The sequence below is a fragment of the Equus przewalskii genome, chromosome 6 (assembly GCF_037783145.1).
Source record: "Equus przewalskii isolate Varuska chromosome 6, EquPr2, whole genome shotgun sequence".
Lineage (NCBI taxonomy): Eukaryota > Metazoa > Chordata > Mammalia > Perissodactyla > Equidae > Equus > Equus przewalskii.
This window is the reverse complement of record NC_091836.1, coordinates 12,842,673-12,862,336: the sequence shown is the minus strand read 5'-3', so window position 1 is coordinate 12,862,336 and position 19,664 is coordinate 12,842,673. Positions and strand designations below refer to the sequence as shown.

General features: G+C 38.9%; 1 protein-coding gene and 1 long non-coding RNA gene across 2 annotated transcripts in view; one reads left to right on the top strand and one right to left on the bottom strand.

Moving 5' to 3' along the window:
- The window catches only part of TMEM123 (transmembrane protein 123), a 53,664-nt gene extending 35,071 nt beyond the window's left edge, over positions 1-18,593 (top strand). Inside the window, exons 3-5 of the mRNA XM_008522754.2 lie at positions 11,568-11,879; positions 13,050-13,203; positions 16,009-18,593. Coding sequence (XP_008520976.1) covers positions 11,568-11,879; positions 13,050-13,203; positions 16,009-16,033 — 491 coding nt within the window. The 3' untranslated portion in view covers positions 16,034-18,593. The remainder of the gene's footprint in view (positions 1-11,567; positions 11,880-13,049; positions 13,204-16,008) is intronic.
- LOC139084076 (uncharacterized) lies at positions 11,658-19,034 on the bottom strand. Its single transcript, XR_011541338.1, has 3 exons — positions 18,697-19,034; positions 14,484-14,564; positions 11,658-11,955 (listed from the first exon to the last, which is right to left on the bottom strand). It is a non-coding gene; the product is annotated as an uncharacterized lncRNA (long non-coding RNA).
- Positions 19,035-19,664: the final 630 nt, after the last annotated feature.

The window sequence follows — 19,664 nt, the reverse complement described above, 5'->3', positions numbered from 1 at the left end:
ATCCCTTTACTTTCAGTGTGTCGTGTGTCCTTATATCTGAAGTGAATCTCTTGTAGGCATCATATAGATTGGTCTTGTTTTTCTTATCCATTCAGCCACTCTGTGTCTTTTGATTGGAGAATTTAATCTATTTACATTTAATTATTGGTACCAAATAATATGCCAATTATTGATAGGTATGGATTTTTTGCCATTTTGTTGTTTTCTGGCTGTTTTGTAGTTCCTCTGTTCCTTTCTCCTCTTACTCTCTTTGTGGTTTGATGACCTTCTTTAGTGGTATGCTTAGATTCCTTTACCTTTTGTGTATCTACTACAGGTTTTTGCTTTGTGTTTACCATGAGGCTTACATATAAAACCTTATATTTATAAGTCTATTTTAAGTTGATAACAATTTAAGTTTGAATGTATTCTAAAGCTCTGTGTTTTTACTCTCCCCCACTCTCACATTTTATGTTTTTGATGTCACGTTTACATCTTTTCATCCTGTGTGTTCCTCAACTAATTATTGTAGTTTCAGTTATTTTACTACTTTTATCTTTAAGCTCTAGGAGTGATTAATCCACCAATTTTACAAGGTTAGATTATTCTGAATTTTACCTTTACTAGTGAGATTATTAGTTCATATGTTTTCCTGTTACTAATCAGCACCTTTTCATTTCAGCTTAAAGAAGTCTCTTTAGCATTTCTTGTAAGGCCAGTCTAGTGGTGATAAACTCCTTTAGCTTTTACTTTTCTGGAAAGTATTTTATCTTTCCTTCAATTCTGAGTGACAACTTGTCCAGAAGGGGTATTCTTGGTTGGAAGTTTTTTCCTTTCAGCTCTTTGAATATATCATCCCACTCCCTTCTGGCCTGCAAAGTTTCTGCTGAAAAATCTGCTGATAGTTTTATGGGGGTTCCCTTTGTTGACAAAAATAATCCATAACCAATCTATGAATGAAAATTTGGGAGAGTTTATTCTGAGCTAAAATCTGAGGACCATGGCCTGGGGCCTTTCTTCCTGAAGGAAGAAAGGGCACCAAAGAAGTGAGGTGTACAGACTGGTTATATACCCCCAAACAGGATGTTTTACAAATGATTGAAATGTCCCTCCCACAATAGTCATAAGATTGCCCTGTTGGCACAGAGCTTGATGGACACAGCAGGTAGTGGGTCTGCTATCTCGGTGGGCGTAACAGGAGGCAAGTCTATTGTCTCAAGCTGGGTGGTCACAGGTGAGCCCAGCAATCAGTTCCTAGCCTAAGGAAAGATGCTTAATCCTTAAGGAAATGCCAATGTTGGGAGGGGGAGGGAAGTTGCACCTTTATCTCAAGGGCCTTTGTTCTTGTCATAGGGAATATCTAAAGCAGATATACAGTGCATGCTCAACGGCCACGGTCAGGTCCTTTTAGAAAGACAAGGTCAGGCCAAATTAGGTTTACACCAAATGGCTTCCTCATATACTCTAATATATCCTATTACTTGCCATTTTTATTTCTCACCTTGTACATAGTACGTTGTTTTTCTCTTGCTTTTAAGATTTTTTCCTGTCTTTAACTTTTGATATTTTAATTATAATGTGTCTTGGTGTGGGTCTCTCTGCATTCATCTTATTTGGAACTCATTAGGGTTTTTGGATCTGGACATCTGTCCTTCTCCAGGTTGGGGAAGTTTTCAGCCGTTATTTCTTCCAGTAAATTTTCTGCCCCTTTTTCTCTTGTCCGTCTGGGACCCCTGTAATGCAAGTGTTGATCTGCCTAATGTTGTCCCATAAGACCCTTAAGGTATCTTCACTTTTTTTTTTTCTTTTTGCTTCTCTCATTGGGCGAGTTCCACTGTGCTGTTTTTGAGTTCTCTGATCCTTTCTTCTGCTTTGTCTAGTCCACTGTTGAACCCCTCTTGTGTATTTTTCAGTTCAGTTCTTCTTCAGCTCTGTGATTTCTGTTTGGAAATGTTAACACAAATAATCCATAACCAACCTACAAATCAAAATTGGAGTGAGTTTATTATGAGCCAGAGTGAGGATTATAACCGAGGAAGGCCTGAGAAGGTGTTCTAGGGAAGCAGAGGTTTCAGTACAGTCTTATATCTTTTTAGAACAGAGAACATACATTAAACACACCAAGGATATATTTCCATCAAAATTTCAAAGTGGTATTCAGTTGCAAATTAGCAGGTCAACATGACCCTGATGTCAGGAAAGGGACTAATCTGGGTGTTACCAATAGGGTGTAGGAGGGCAAGTCTGCGTTCTTATCTTAAGAGAATGCATTCTTCAGTTTAATGTTCAGCAGATGTACAGTGTATGTGTGGTGGGCCATAAGTCGGTCTTGTTAGTTCAAAACAAACCAGTTTTGAATTCAAATAGTTACCCCACGTACGTCAATATGTGACAATCTCGTCAGTACTTTCTTAAATTTTCTATCTCTTTTTTGAAGTTCTCACTATGTTTATCCATTCTTTTCCTGTGTCAGGTGAGCATCTTTATGACCATTATTTTGTTCTCTTTATCAGATAAATTACTTGTTTCTGTTTCATTAGGGAGGTTTTCTGAGAGTTTATCTTGTTCTTTTGTTTGGACTATATTCCTTTGTTGACTCTCTCTGTTGGTTTCTATGCATTAGATAAAACAGCCACCTCTCCCAGTCTCGAAGGAGTTGCCAAGTGTAGGGGATGGACCTTATCATTCACCCCTGCTCTAGCGCTTGGTTGTCTCTCAAACTTTTGTGACTGTTAAGCAGTCTGTTTTATTTTTAATGGTTCCCAGTAGTGGCAGGTGTGCCAAGACTTGTCAGTGTGGGGGAGGATCTCATTCAGCACCTAGATTCAGGCTGAGTGGAAGTCCGCCCCTCAGGCAACAGCTTTTAAAGTATGCAAATATATACAGTCCTGTGGGACCACAAGCCTGAGTCCTGCTGGTCTCCAGAGGCAGGCAGTCTAGAGATGACCCCTGCGTGGCAGTCACAAAAATCAGGGTGCCAGACAATTGTACGGGCTCCTTTCTAGGAGATACCGGTGACCTGGAGTGAGGCAGAGGGAGAATGCAAAGATGGCCCACCCCGCTCCAGCCTGCATTCCCTGAAAGCATCTCCGTAGCCTCTAGATGTGTGTCAAACCAGAAGCCTGCCCCTCAGGCTGACGCTCCTGAACAAGCAAAAACAGGCCTCTTTTACAGAAAGTCTAGGGGTGTGCTCCAGTCTGCTGTCTGCGCAGTTCCCGCGGGATGGCAGCTGACCAAAACTGTCTCTCCATTTGTTACAGTCCCATGGGACTCAGGAATACAAGATCCCCTGGCCATCAGAGCCAGGCAGTCAAGGGGCAGGCACCCCCTGGGTAGCAGCACGAAAATTAGGGCACCAGATGAATGTAAAAGGTCCGCTCTGGGATATGCTGGCACTCTGAAGCACAGCAGAGAGAGAGTACAAAGTAGCACCTCCCCTCGGAAGTCTCGGGAAAAGAGGCCCTTAGATGTGTTTAATACACACAGCCTGCCCCTCAGGCCGCAGCTATGAAGATAAACTAATAGGCCTCTTTCACAGAAAAACTGGGCTCCTCAGACTGTTGCCTCTTGCTCTGCCCTGGGTGTGGTAGCTGGATAAGAGCTCTTTCTCCATTGGTTATAGTCCTGTGGGACCCGTGAGCATATGCCCTGCTGGCCAACAGAGCCAGGCGATCTAGCGGTGTCCTCTGGTGGCAGCCACAAAAACCAGGGTGCCAGAGGAGGGTACAAGCTCCTTTCCAGGAGATAGCAGTGAGCTGGAGGGAGGCAGAAGGAGAGCACAAAGATGGTGCCCTCCAGCTTCTGTCCCCAGAGAGGACCCCGGTAGAACCCCAGATGTGTGTTAAATTAGATGCCTGCCACTCAGGCCAGTGCTTTAAGATTAGTAAATGAGCCTCTTTCACGTAAAGACTGGGTGCCTCTCAGTTGACTGCCTCTGTGCTGGTCCTTGGGGTGAGTTTGTCCAATCATGCAAGCCCTTTAAGAGCCATTTCTCAGTCACTATAGCCTTGTGGCTCTCGTGGATGCAAGCTCATTGGCTTTCAAAGCTAGATGTCTGGGGGGCTTGTCTCTTAGATGAGGTCTTAACAGTCGGGGTGCCCAATGTGGAGTTCGCTCCTCAGCGAGAAGCTCCAGGGTTTGAGTTGCTTCCCAATTGTGGGTTGCTGCACCGGAGGTGGAATTTATGGCGAGATTGTGTCTCAGCCTCTCCTACCCTCTTCACTGTAGGTTTTTCCTCATTTGCTTGATGTGTAGGAGTCGTTCAGCTAGTTTTGGGGAGTTTTTTTTTTCAGAGGAAATTGTGCCAAATGTAGCTGTAGATTCTGTGTGTGTGTGGGTAGAGGTGAGTTTAGGATCTTCCTATATCGCCATCTTGAACCAAAAGCATTCATCCCTTTTTTCTGATTAGTAATTGTATAACTTTTTCTGTACTTTCACTTTTAATACTTTCACCTTTTCTGTATCTTAACATTTAATAGAATCTCACCAGGCTGAGAATGGGTGGGAAGCATTCCAGACAGAGGAAGCAATACAACAAAGCAACAGAAGCAGAAATGCACTGCAGGCCGGGGGGAAGGGGAGGAGACAGGTCTGCTGGGCAGAAGGGAGTGGCGAAGACTGGGCAGCAGTGGGGATGGGGGCCTTGTCTGTCTTGGTGAAGAGTCAGACAGCTTTCGGGTCTTCCGTCTCATTCCCTGCACAGTTTGGAGCACATGCTAGAAATGATCAAGTTCTCCCAAAACTGTGCCTGGCAATTTCATAGAGTAAAATGAAAATACATCATGTAGTTCTTGCAATTAATAATCCAGCTAATTCCACTGAAAAGATAAAACAAGATATCTTAATTTTTAATAGTAATAATAATAATACAATTAAGAACTTAGAAAAATGAAAAATAGGTGTTCGGTAAAAGGGGAGATGCCCGAGGAGGTGGCGAAACGGAATTGGCCTCTGAGTCACCGTATTGTAACGGTGTTGTCTCCTCGTCTTCCTTACTACACCACGAACTCCTTGCAAGTAAGGATTGCATCTTTTCTGTGTCTGCAGAGCCTGTTAGCGTAGTTCTTGGTGCAGAGTAGGTACTAAACAGGTGCTGGGAGGAGTGAGCATGGCTGGTTCCTGGGCAGCATGAAGCCAGGCTGACTGGAGTGTGTTGGGGAACAAGAGCGGGTAGAGTGAATTCCGTTGCTTGGAGAGTGCCAGGTGAGAGGCTTGGAAGGTTTTGAGCAGGACAGGGAAACTATCAGTCTTGCCTGATGCCCTCATGACTGTGATTCATGCCTTTCTTGTAATTAGCCCGGGTTACTAGTTGTGGATTGAGTCTGTGGTAATGGAATAGAATGCGCGAGGCCTAGGGCAAAAGCATAACCAAGCCTAGACTTGGTCTAACAGCCCCAGCCAGCGCAGGCCTGGTCTCGGCATCAACTGCCTTGGAACTCCATGCTGCTTTTCGGACGCTGGGCTCCGGCTCAGCTGCTCTCCATGCCGCTCTGGGGAGGAACAGGAGCACCTTTCAGACCGAATCTCCTTAAACAAACCTGGACTGCGTCGCACAGTTGTAACTTCTCGCTGTCCTTATGGCAGATAATTACTTCGACTGAAAGTGCCTCTTTCACTTCTTGCCTGTTTATATTAATAAAAGATCTAGGTTGAGCGAAAGATGGTATAACTAAAACATGGACATAAAATTTATTACACTTATGCTGTAACTTATTTAAAACACTCCAGTTGTTATTTTCCTGTGTATACATATATACAGCTATTTTTCCTTTTTGAAATTTTAATTTTTGAATTTAGAAATTTAGGAACTTTTAAAATATATTTGATTTTCAGAAAATGGACAGTTTTTGTTGATGACGGTACTTTTTTAAAAAGCCCAGTTTTATATTCTTTTTTAATCTAGATTTTTTAAAAGGTAACTTTTAAGATAGACTTTCTGTAATCTAGATTTTTCAATTCTGTAGACTTTTGGTCCTTAGGTAATTTGAATTCAGAAGAAATTTTGGCATGACTCTGTTGACTTTGTGCAATGAGGAAAGGCCTCTTTGCTTTCTAAAGAATGAATATTTCTGGGATTACGCTGATGTTTAGTTTCTTTATAGGAAAGAGGTTCTCAGTGTTTAAAAATATTCCCAGAGTTAAACACAAGATTAGCTATTCTTTAATTTGCTCAAGCTACAGACTATTCTTAGAATCACAGACCCCTCAAAATAACTCGGTGGCACCAGAAATATATGGTCCATGCCTTAAATTGCTCAGTATTTTTGACAACTATAACAGGAAATGAAAAGCTACTGGCATCCTATTTAAAAATAACTGAGATTTTAAAAAATTGATGTGTATTTTCAATTCTGGTTTAAGTGTGTATTTGCCCTTGTGAAAACAAATTGTCACCCTTTGAAATATTTAGGTTAAAGGAAAAAATGGCACTTGGATATTTTTGGATTCAAGGTTATAGGAGTAAGGAAAGTTATTTCAACAGAGCAGTTATACAAAGATAGTTGGAACGAACCCAGACTTTGAAGAGGGTGAGTACTTTCCTTGGTACTAGAGAAAGCAGGCTGCTTCATAATGTCCTTGGTCCTGCTGTGATAGGAAGGTGGCCAGCTGAGGTTAATAGCAAAAGTCCTGGGGCATCGCTTTTTTTCTTTTGGGATATTTACATCGATGAACTGAAAATACCTGCAAGAGCATCCTCTTCAGGCCCAGCCCCGTGGCCTAATGGTTAAGTTCGCCTGCTCCGTTTTGGTGGCCCAGGGATTGGCTGGTTTGGATCTTGGGAGCGGACATGGTACCGCTCATCAGGCCTCACTGAGGCAGCGTCCTACATGCCACAACTAGAAGGACCCACAAGTAAAAATATACAACTATGTACTGGTGGGCTTTGGGGAGAAAAACAAAAAATAAAATCTTAAAAAAAAAAAGAGCATCCTCTTCAATGTGATGTTATTCAGGTGGCAGTGATGATAATCTGGAAAATAGGAGCTCTGACAGTGCCTGCTCCTCAGCCTGTTCAGGGGAGATATATTTAATAAAACAAATGCTAAAACAAAGAGTAGGCGTTCTATAGTGGCACTGTGCTAAGTGCTCAGCACAAGTTTTCTCAGGTAATTCTCCCAAAGCCTGTGATATCCCTTTTCATAGATGACGAAGGAGAGTGAGTCTCAGAGAGGTTAAGTAACTTGTCTAAGGTAACCCAGCAAGTTAAATGGCTGAGGTGATCTGGACCTTGAGCTTGTATCCACCGTGCCTACCTCGCCAGCACTTGGTAAAGACAGGAGCTCAGTAAATGGAGCTCTCGTTCTAGCATAGGAAAATTGTGTTCGAGGGGTAGTTCTCTTACCACAGGACAGCAATGGAGAGCTGGCTGGACCATCTTGAGCATTTTTACAGCAGTGACAAAACATCCTGCATATTGGTATGTACATTCTTTGTCTCGTTCTTCTTTTCCTCCTGAACACTGCAAGCTGCTGGGAAGGACGGTGCATGGAGGCCGTTAGTACAGCCCCTCACTTCATTTTCCTGTAACTATGTTAGTTGAAACCAGGAGTTATGGTCAAGAAACTCTTAGTTCTCGCTGAAATCTATAGATGATCTCCAGTTTTATCTAAACAAGTTTTGAGAGTGGTTTGACAAGTATTGACTGACTGAATTCGTCTCAGTGATTAGTTTCAAAGATCTGTGAAAGGAACCAGCTCAGCACAACCACTCGCAAGTGCCAGTTGTACAGCTGCCCAGATGCACATTTTGTTAGAAACGAAAAAACCATAAACCTGAGTGTATTACTCTGCTAGGGCTGCTCTAACAACAGACAACAAACTGAGTGGCTTAAACAATAGGAATTTACTGTCTCAGTTCTGGAGGCTGGAGTCAAAGAGCAGACTGTCAGCAGGGTCGCTTCCTCCTGAGGGCCGTGAGGGAGAATCTGTCCCATGCGTCACACCTGGTTTCTTGTGGTTTGCTGGCAGTCTCGGGCGTTCCTTGGCCCATGGAAGCACATCCTGATCTCTGCCTTCGTCTTCACATGGTGTTCTTCCTGTATGTACGTCTGTCTCCAAATTTCCCCATTTTATAAGGACACCAGTTACTTAACCCCCATTTCCTCATTTATAAGGCCTGTCCCTCCTAATGACTTCATTTTAACTTGATTACTCTGTACAGATCCTGTCTTTAAATAAAGTCATAGCCTTAGGTACTGGGGGTTAGGACTTCAGCATGTGACTTTTGGGGGGGGACAAAGTTCAACCCGTGACACTAAGCATCGACAGCTGGGTGTCGCCTGCCCCAATTCCTCTGGCAGCTCCACCCTCCCACCTACACTAGCTGAGGTGTTAGTGGTGGAGTGTCCAGTTTATTGAATGAGTTGTATTTAGTAGGGTGTGTCTCCCTTCCAGAATAATACCAAATTAATAAAACTCCGCAGTGATTCAAAGTTGGAATTTCTCCCCTCTGCCTGCCTGGGCCTGCTTCAAGGGCTTGGATGCCTGCAGTGGGAAATTTGACATTGTTGGCTTCCTTCCTTGCTCTGCCTTTCTCTCCCTCCCTTCTGCTAGTTTTGACCCTTATAGGGTCAGGCCTAAAGGGGACTAAGGGAAAAATACAGTTGGGTGACAGCTGGGATGTTTCCATCTGGCATCGGTGCCCTCCAGATGGCAGATGTGGTTCTCTTTGGTGGATTCCTGGGAGATCCTCCTGCTGGGACTCCCCCTTTGGCTCCCTTGATGCACTGGGGCCTCTCCTCCAGCTGACCCTCTCACTGTACACCCTTGGCCCCTAGCTTTGGTGTTCCACCTCTCTGCTACTCATCTTCATCCCTCTCTGCAGAACTCTTGGGAGGCTGTCTTTTAAGGCAACCCCGTGCCAGCTTTCCTCCTGGGGGCCTGATTTGGTTCATGGAAGACAAGCACCTTTGCTGTCAGGGGAAGCAGCGTCTACTCCCAGTGCAGCCTTTTAAACTCTGCTGACAGGTAGACAGCTCAGTCACAGGATCTCACCTTTAGACTTACCTTTCAGCTTGAGTCAAGTCCTAGTCTCTCTGTTCCTTCAAGTCCAGGAGATACTGGTTCTGCTCTTCACGTGGTTCCCTCAATGCCGTTGCAGCTTGGTTTAAGGTGAGGAGTCGCATTCTCCTCTTTTCTTCCATGGGCATTGGTGCGAGTGGACACAGCACACTGACACTCTCCAATAACATACCCTCTTCGGGCTCTTACAACTTCTTTCTCTTGTTTTGATTTCTTTTTTAGTACTTTTTTAAAATTGAGATATAATTGACATATAACATTATATTAGTTTCAGATGTACAACATAATGATTCGGTATTTGTTTATATCGCAAAATGATCACAATAAGTCTAATTAACATCCATCACCACACAGTTACAAATTTTTTTTCTGGTGATAACTTTTTAAGACCTACTCTCTTAGTACCTTTCAAATATACACTACAATATTATCAACTATAGTCACCATGCTGTACATTACATCCCTATGACGTATTTATTTTATAACTGGAAGCTTGTACATTTTGACCACTTTGACCCATTTTGCCCACGTCCCACCCCTTTACAATTTGTGCTTCTCAGAGGCTGGAGGAGACTGGCTGAGACGGGCAAAGTCAGATAGGGCTTAACGCTTTGCAAACCCTGCGTGGATGGTCTGTTCTTCTGACGTCTCTGCAGGTGCTCACTGCGCCACCCCTGGAGGCACCAGTCAGTGTCTGAACAGTTAAGGAGGGGAAGACATCAGACTTCCGTGGTGGGCTGGTATCATTTGCAGAAGTGCACAAATGACCATTCATTTATATTACAGACAGAGGCATTGGATCACCAGATGTGAGTTCTGACCTTGAAGAGAGCATCCTTGCATTGCAGTTTACACATTTAAACATCATGAAAGACAGTTGAATACAAAACTTATTTGCCTGTTTTGTCAATTTGTAGAAATTTTTGACTGCTCAGCGGTTTCTTTAACACATTTGGACTTTCTTAGTGGAGAACTAACTTGTTACAGCTCCCTATTTTTGCCCATGTGAGTTTGTACAATATCTCTGAAGAATTTCTTATTATGACAGGGAGAGGGGAGTAGGCTGTGTGTGTGTTGAATCCAAAGCAGCATTGTGTTCATTGTTTTACTCTGTAAAGATCATTCTGTTCTAAAGATATGATATAAACGATGGTTCTTTGCTGTGTTTAATTTCATTACAATAGAATTCATTCACTGGTTTAAAATAAAAGGTGATTATTTCAGTGCTAAAGTGTATTACTTATATCTCTATATAAAGCATTCAGAATTTAATAATAAAAGATTAGTTGAAATTCATGGCATTTGTATCATCTACTTGAATAATTATAATTTATTGGTCTATATAGTACAAAAGTATTAATTCCTTTGGTCTTCTTTTTTTAATTAGATAATATTCAGTGGAAGAGACCACACAAAGGAGACTCAAAGTTGAGAAAATGTGATTGGAATTTGAGTAGTAAAAGTTGATATGTAGATAAGCAGTGCTGTTAAAACCCACATTTACAGCTAAATTGAAAATAAGTATTGGAAGTCTTCCAAGAAAAAGTCCAAAATAATTGTGGAAGATAGGGTGATAATATATGAAGTAATCACTCTTGGTGTATGACAACAGCGGTGGGGCAGGGTCCCTGAAGGCATCGTTCTGCTCTCCCTGGGGGAAAGGAGAAGGCAAGCCAGGTGGTTAATTCTTTCCACTTTAGTACTTGGACATAAGGAGTAAAATGGGATTATATAGGCAATATAAGAAACTAGTAAATGTGCAGATAAACTTTGAGAACAGGAAACAAATACAGAAAGAAATTACATCATATTAAAAGGGCAAAGAGATATAAAATTTTTCATTCCCTAGACAGAGTATACTAAATTATAATAATTTAGTGTACAGTCAATTATACTAAAGTACCCTTAGTTGTAAATGTCAGTTGAGTTCTGGAGTTACAACAAAGATAGAGTATGAAATAATATTATTAAGACGGAAAGGTTTGCTTTTGGTCATAGGGCATATTTTATATATATATATATATTTTTTTTTTTTAGAAACCTTTCTAAATGGGAATCAAAAGAAATTTATTTTTATTTTTAGGAGTGTTTTAAGGAAACATCCGCTGGGGGCTTAGAAACATGTAGCTCCTGTTTGTCCTCAAAACTCTTTAAAAGGATGTGGCAGAGAAACTTTAAACTTTTCACTTTAAAAACCCTTTTTATATCCATTAGTTTATTCATCCATCCAACTAATATTTGTGACATGAAGTATGATAAGATGTGCAGACACAGAAATGGTTAAGACATTGTTCTTGAATTAAAGGAACTCAATCTTCTGGGTTTTATTTTTTTTATTTCTTCACAAAAATTTCTAATTTTATGTAAATCTAGGCTTGGTTCCTGTATTTTACTAGTTTGAGATATTTTATTGCCGTATAGTGCAAAGTATTAATGGACTGATAAATATCTTTCATGCCGCTTATTTGTTTAGACCTCTTTATGCGTGACCATGAAGGTCACAGTGAAGTGGGATCTTGATTCCCTAACTCATAGCTCCAGTTTTAATGCTTCTTGATATTCTTGCAGGGACTACCACACATGTGTCTTCCAGCCATATAAATGCATCTTCCAGCAGCACTGTGAAACCATCAACAACTCCATTTTCTTCAAAGAATATGACAACCACCACTTTGAAACCCGTAGCGACATCTAAAATGACAACACCGGGGGTCTCAACAAAAATGACTTCCACCACCTTAAAGTCTACACCCAAAATAACAAGTGTTTCACAAAATACATCCCAGATGTCAACATCCACGATGACCACAACCCACAATAGTTCCATGATGACTACCACCCACAATGGTTCAGTGACATCTGTCTCTTCATCAGTAACAAGTATGTATGAAAATGGACCTGTTTTTCTTCTGCTGAGAATAGTTGTTAAATGCCACATTTCCATCATTATTCCATTCTGCAAAAATAAACACAGAAATTTAGACAATGACTTCCTATTAAGTAAATTAGTTGTAGAGATTAGGAAAAGAGTCAATTGACCCAGTATTCTTGTCCCTTTAAAAAAGAGTTTCCAAATTAATCATGCCAAATAATGACTGTATAAGAACCATCTGTGAATAAGTAATTTATACTAATAGAGAATTTTATTTTACATGGTTTGAAAATTTTTCATACCTTTAACTCTTTGTACCTTATTCTAGAAAGGAATTAGGCAGGCTCAGTCTACGTGGTTTCTAAACCAAAATCGTGGTGAACTTTGGTTTTAATTCATTGGTGCCATTAAGGTATTTTTAAACAGTGTTAGATATAATCACATATGTAGTATGAGAGTCTCAGCACTCCTTACTTTTTGCATTTGTTTAAAATAGAATGCCTGTGAAACCATGAACTCAGAAACCTTAAGATGATTTTCTTTTAGGTTATCCAAAATTGAAGTTCTATTTAAAAACTAATGATTACATTTATCAGAACAAATAGCAGACTTTATGGTTTCTTTTGTGTGTTTTTATATTATTTCTACTCCATATAGTGTATTTTCTCTATTACAATAATTTGTGTATTAAAATTAACTTTAATGTCTCAGGGGCTCTTGATAAAATCAAAATACTTAAAATTCCCAGTTTATTCAAAATTCACGAGAAATTTCAGTTAGAAACATTTATTCAAATTGGGTCCAGTTTCAAGATTACAGCTGTGTTACCCTGACCTTTTTTTAAAGCATGAACTCCTAAGAGGATTTATAAGGAAAAAAATTCCCCAAATCGTGCTGCCTCTGAGGTTTTGGTAGTCCACCCAAGTCCAGCACCATGAACCACTTTAAGATCTTGGGGTTGCAGGCCCTGGGGATTTCCTTAAGGGATGTATTGGAGAAACTGAAGAAACTAGAGCCAGGCCGTCACTAGACACAAAGGAGGCTAGAGAGCAACTTTCTATGCTTAGATTCCCCTTCATCCCCCATTGAGCATTGTTATATAGAAAATCAGAAAGTTTTAACGTATTTAAAATGGTTTTTAAAAGTGCTAAAGCTTATTTTGTTTTGTTTTCTTCTAGTCACAGCAACTATTAATTCCAAAGAAAATAAAGGATCAAAATTTGATACTGGCAGTTTTGTTGGTGGTATCGTATTAACACTGGGAATTTTATCTATTCTTTACATGGGATGCAAAATATATTATTCAAGAAGAGGCATTCGGTATACAACCATGTGAGTTTTAATTATCCAGAACTTTTTAATTATTATTATTTCTGTATTTCTTTATTTAAATATCATGACAAAATATTGTGGTAGGGCCAGTGTTCATCTCAGGGATGAATAACTCATAGATTTATGAGTTACATTCCTATTAATCTTGTGTATCCAAAGTAAATTGCTTATGTAGAAGCTTGTGATGATAATTATTTGCAAACGAAAATGGGTATATATACCTATAAAAATGTTTGTATTTTGGGGCTGGCCCCGTGGCCGAGTGGTTAAGTTCGCACGCTCCGCTGCAGGCGGCCCAGTGTTTCGTTGGTTCGAATCCTGGGCGCAGACATGACACTGCTCATCAAACCACGCTGAGGCAGCGTCCCGCATGCCACAACTAGAAGGACCCACAACGAAGAATATACAACTATGTACCGGGGGGCTTTGGGGAGAAAAAGGAAAAAATAAAATCTTTAAAAAAAAAAAAAGTTTGTATTTTATTAATGTCATTTTTTACCAGAGACCCAAGTTTAGCCAACCCTTTTCACTTGCTTTTACCCCTAATCGTAAGAAATAACCATATCAGGTCTCATGAGGCTGTTGACTTAGTGCTGCCAACAAACATGACACACAAAATAACATCCTTGGTGAAAAACATGATTTTTGCTTTCTATGACAAAGACCAACTATGGAAATTCTTCTGACAGCCTCATTTTCCTGATAATTTACTATACCAGTGAGTGGTTGTTTGAAGTAATATAGATTATCATTTTATCTCTTGTAAACCTGTGTTTTTCAAATGAGCTTTATCAACAAGTCCTGATAACAAACCCTGTTCACCTTTCATGCACTTCTGTAGGCCTTAGGCTTTTTGGAGGTATCATCTCCTGGCTTTTGTTACTCCAACAAAGTTCTTTTGTTTTTTTTATTTTTTGAGTCTTAGATCTGCAAGAGCCAATTCATTCTTTTTATTGTTAATATATATAAATACCATAGAATAGATGACCATTTTCCAAAATTCATTTTGTTTAAGTCGTCAATACATATGTATCTTACACAGAGTTTCCACATCAGTAACATTTGGGAAATACTGATTGAGCAAAGCAAAATGGAACAGGTTTCTTTACTACAAGAATTCTCTAAGCCTTTGATATGTTGATATGCATTATGAATTTCCAGGAGGGGAATATAGTATGAAAATATTTCTCAAATTTTTCATCAAACTGAAAAAACCAGACTTTAAAAAATTGTTTTTAAATTGAAAGTTAGCTTCCATATATTCATCATATCAAACTCACTTTTAAAAGAATATCAAGGTGGTGTTTTGCCAGATTAAAATTGTCTTCAAAAACATGCATTCTTTTCTCTTTTAGATCAACCTATAAAAGAAAAAGATACATGAAGGGAACTGTGACTAAATACAGTTAACTTGGGAAATGCATTAAAACTTGAAATATATTTTAAAACCACTGTGTGTTTCTAGAAATATTTATCATCTATTTCCTTGGTAAATTTCACCAGTTAAACAGAAGACTCATTTCGATTATAGGAAATGCCGCTCATTTTTTTTATAATATTAATATTTATTGATGTAGTTGAAGTTATAAAATAGTGAAGGAATTAAATTAAAATGTGCTGTTTTCGTTTTAAACTGCCTTAACTACGAAGTATGTAATTTTAGCTTTATGGGCTCATTTTTTTTTCACGTATACATGACCACATAAGGTTGCATGCCCTGTGGAGGAAGTCAGAGTCCAGAATCCTCATTCCTATAAGGGAACTATGCTGGCACAGGCAGAGTTTGACAGTAATAGGAGTCTTATTCATATAGCAACCAGTATATGGTGAAAATACCATATTTAGTTGAATCTAAGTACACATGTTTGGTTTTGTTTTTTTCCACATTTTAAGACCTCTGAAATTGAGATGTAGCTTACAATCTGTGGGATGAGAAAGCATTGTGCTGTAATTTAATTGGCTGTGTTTTTCTTAGAGCTACATAAAAAAAATAGTGCATTTTAACGCCAGTAGTTCCTTTGAAGTTATAAAAAATGGCATTCCATATAAAGGACTTAATGTTTGTCCTATTAAGGAAATTGAGACCTTCTATTATCTAGTAATAATGATCATTTCTAGTTTTCATTTAGTGGATAATAACACTGATTGAAATATTAGCTCCTATATTTCTTAGAGTTGCATGAAGAGACAGTGGCGTGAAATGGTTAAGAGATGGGGTTTGGGGCAGACAGACTTCATTTTGAGTCTGGCTCTACTGTGGACCAGCAGGGTGCTTTCCCATGCTTAAATGAAGGATGTTGCACAGCGCACAGTGGTCAAGACGAGAGTTCACATACTTGCTTAGCTTCTGATCCTCTGTAAAACAGGATAATGAGTAAATAAAGTAAGTAAATCATTAACAATGCCCTGTGCATAGGGTTACTGTGATGATTAAATGAGATCTGGATGTAAAGTCTGTAGTGTAATACCTGGCACATAGTAAATGCTCAAGAAATGATGGTTGTTTTGGTTGTTTTCTTCTTTAAAGAGGGTTCTAACAGCTAACTGGTGAAAAGTCACAGTCACTAAGAGGCGGTGCGGAGATTTGAGTGTAGGTCTGTTTGACAACCTGAACCAGCATTTGAATCTTCAGCCACAACAGTTACTGGGTGTTTTTACTTAAGAAACTTTATGCAAAGCAATGAGAATTAATTTTGATTCCAAAGATTGAAATTATTTGTTACTTTACTTAAAAAATATGAACATATAAGTAGTTTTGATACAAATACAAAACATCGAGTAATTTTGACTTTTGATCTGTTACAGTGATGAACATGATGCCATCATTTAAGGAAATCCAAGGACCAATGGAAAGAAGAAATATTGATGCAGCCCTATCAATTAGTTTTGGTTTATTATTGGTTAAAATGATACTCTCCTCGAAAATAGAACAAACAGGCCATGCCTATAATTTACAAGGTATTATATAAATGTGTAAAAATTCCTCATGATCACTAAAGATAAAAAGATTTGGTTTAGGTTTTTTAATGAACATTTGGAGCATACAGTTAGTGAAATGGTTATATTCACTTTTCGAAAATACATAGTAAGACAAACAAGTCCTGTTTCCTTTTTTTTTCGTGGCATTGGCCACATGGGGCCAGTAATCGGAAGACATCATCACTGAGGGCACAGTGCCATCTGGGCATACAAATAAGGAGCTTGTCACACACTTAGGATTTTGACTGTCTGTTGCTCACACGAAGAACTTCAGTGCTATTCAGAGCTGGATATATCCTAATTACTAATGCCACACAGCAGAAATTATACAAGTAAACCAGATCTTCAGCATAATTTTAGTTTAAGTGTCTCTTCAGAAAACATCAATAATTTATATGTTTTAAAGCTTAGTACTTGGTTTAGGAGCAAAACGCATGCCCCCCCACCCCAAAAATCGAAACCAGAAACAGTCCCTGGGCTTAGCTCTGTTAGAGCCACTGGAGAGCCTGTATGTTTATTAATAACTTCTTTTGAGCTTTCAGTGACAGTTGATATGGTTATCTTTTTTTCACTATGTGATTTCAGTAATTGCAATGTTTAACATGATGGTTTAAAAACTTAGTTGTTAGTATTAAATAAGTTAGATTATTTGCTACTGTGAGAATATTGTCACCACTGGAAATTATTTCGTACTCAGCTGTTAATTTTATCTTTAGTGAATATTTTTAAGAGATAGAGAGCTGCTTTCAATATCTAGAAATGTTTAATGTAGTGTAAACATGCCTAACTTTAAAAAAAAGAGCCCCTTATATGATTTCCAAAACAACATTTAGAACTGTATACACAGAACTATAGATTAATGCTCTGTTTATCAAGCCAGGGATTGTGGGGGCCCCCCTCAGGCTACTAAACCCACAGGATGAAAATGTTGCATATTCATGCACCATCGATTTTACTCAAAGATTTGGGGAAACAGCATTTTTATACTAAAGCACCAGTGTATTTTGGAATAGATTCCTATGGAGTTTTAAAACAGGAATTTTTAAGAATTTTTAACTTCCTGCTTCTTTATTTGGGTATTTTTCAGCCCTCTCCTCTTCCTCCCTTGCTGAAGAGGAGGCACTTTCATATGTATTATGTTAATGGAGAGAAAAAGCACAGTATTTTAGGGATACCAATATTAGCCAAGGTATTTTGAAGTGTTTTCGGTTTTAGTTTATATTACAACACTCAAAACTCAGGGTCAAGTTTTGACAAAAGATGTATTTAGTCATACTGAATACTGAGATAGTATTTCTATCTTAGGTGGTCAAAGTAAATCACACCAATTTCTGATAGTCCAAAAATCAGCTGAGAAGTCCTAATGAACATGTACCTACAATTAATATGAATTAAATGTATCTTTTGTGGTCAGCTTTTGGTTTGCAGAGAATGCCATATGTCAGGAATTTTGATATAAAAGGATCATTTTACTTACTGTGCATTATTGCCAATTGATATGATGAATATGGATGATAAAAATCCAAAATATGGATATGATGGGATGTATGTGACACATGCAGTGTGGAGGAAATATTATGAAACCTGTTTATATTAGTTCAAAAGAGAAATGTGGGATGATAGGTAAGTTCTCCGTTACTAACTTAGCCCTAGCTGGTCTTTCAACCACTGCTTTCATTTCTTTGCAAAACGTACTAAGATATATTTTATAGTAATGGGGCCTTTTCAGTTTAACTTGTTTTGTCTCCTGCTTTCTTGATATTTCAGTACTTCAAGTCAGTCAGAACTTTGTAGACAGGCCTGAAACTTTCTTCTATACTTGCTTCTTTAGCACTTTGAAGATATAAAACCACTTTTTAAGTACTAAATGTCGAAATTTGCCTTTCAAGTTTCCTGTGCTTTGGGTTTGAAATAATTTAGTTATGTCTTTTCTCTGTATGTAAATTGTATAATTTGTTATTTTCAAATACCAGTGCTTCAATGCAGTCAGTTTCTTTGGTTCTCTGCAAAAATTGAGGGAACTGGTGATGCAAACCAATATTCTGCTTTGGAGCACATTTCCTAAGCATAAATGTATCTTCCTGATTATGTTTACTTAAGCAAATGTTCAATTTTGTTTGCAGTCCTTGAGAATGTATTTACTTGAAGATAAAAGCAATCCAGATGTATGTCTAAATATTAGGCAGAATCCAATCTATGATTTTAAAATTTCTTTGGATAATCCATAAAATGAATAATTCAAATACAGATAAGAGTGATAGCATATTACAGTGATCATTTTGTATTTTTCAGAAAAAAACATTTAAAGCAAATTCCTATTAGTTTTTTTTCTTTTTATTATAAGGATCAGCTTTTGGTATTTCATTGTTACTGAGATCTATTTTTAGAATAAAATTTTGTTCTCCACCTAAGAGTTTTATGTGTGTGGTTTTACTTCATTTCATCAAACTCAAAAGAAACTAACAGAATAGAAAAAGCCCAAAATAGAAAGGCAGATTATTGAGGCTAACTGGCCTTGTAAGTGTGGCTTCCTGGACCAGCAGCAGCATCACCTGGAAACTTGTTAGACGTGCGAATTCTTGAGCCAGAGTAGGTCTGGGGTGGTGCCTGGCAATAAACATTTTAACAGTCCTCTCAGGTGATTCTGATGAACCCCAAAGTTTGAGAAGCACTGCTCAACAGCTTTTCATTTGAAGCGACTTCTTTATTCTGCTGGGTAGAACTTGAAAAATATATTTGTGGTAGAAATAAAAAACTACCATTCCCTCTATAAATCAGCTGCAATTGCCTTAATGTATGGTATTTTCAACAGTCTTTTTTTCTTTACAACTGGATATAATTAATCTGAGAATGACTGAAAGATTTGTTATTATGAGGCAACCAAGGGGAAAGGGTGCAGTCTACAGGAAATCCTTTATATAATAAAAAGTACCCTCTCATAGTATTATTTGCACAGAATTCTTCCTCCCCACCCTTGCTTTGGCTTCACTCTGAGCAGAGTTTACTCCCCCACCAACTTCAGGCTTGGGTGTGTGTCTTGTTCTTGGCCCAATGGTAGGGTAGTAGATGTAATAAACATTACATCTGTCCAGAAAAACAAAATGTACCCTTTGAAGTTTCAGCTAATTATTTTCTAAAAATTAAAGTATGTTATGCATACAAAGAGAGTGACGTCACCTAGATGGCAGCAAAGATCGTTCCTGACTTTGCTCCTCCCACAAGAACAACTAACCACTCATGGACAAGACACTATTGAGAGCATCCTGGAATGTGGGGGTAAGGCTGAAGCACCACTCTGCACCTCAGAGACCAAGACAGACTGCCTTAGAAGGGTAAGAGAAGCAGCTACATGTTGACCACGTTGCCCCTCCCCCAGGCCACTGCAGTACCACACCAAGAGGTCTCTCCTGAACCTGCAGTTACCCCACTGGGAAAAGAAAGCTCAGGGTGAACATCTAGCTGCCCCAGCATTGTGTATTGCT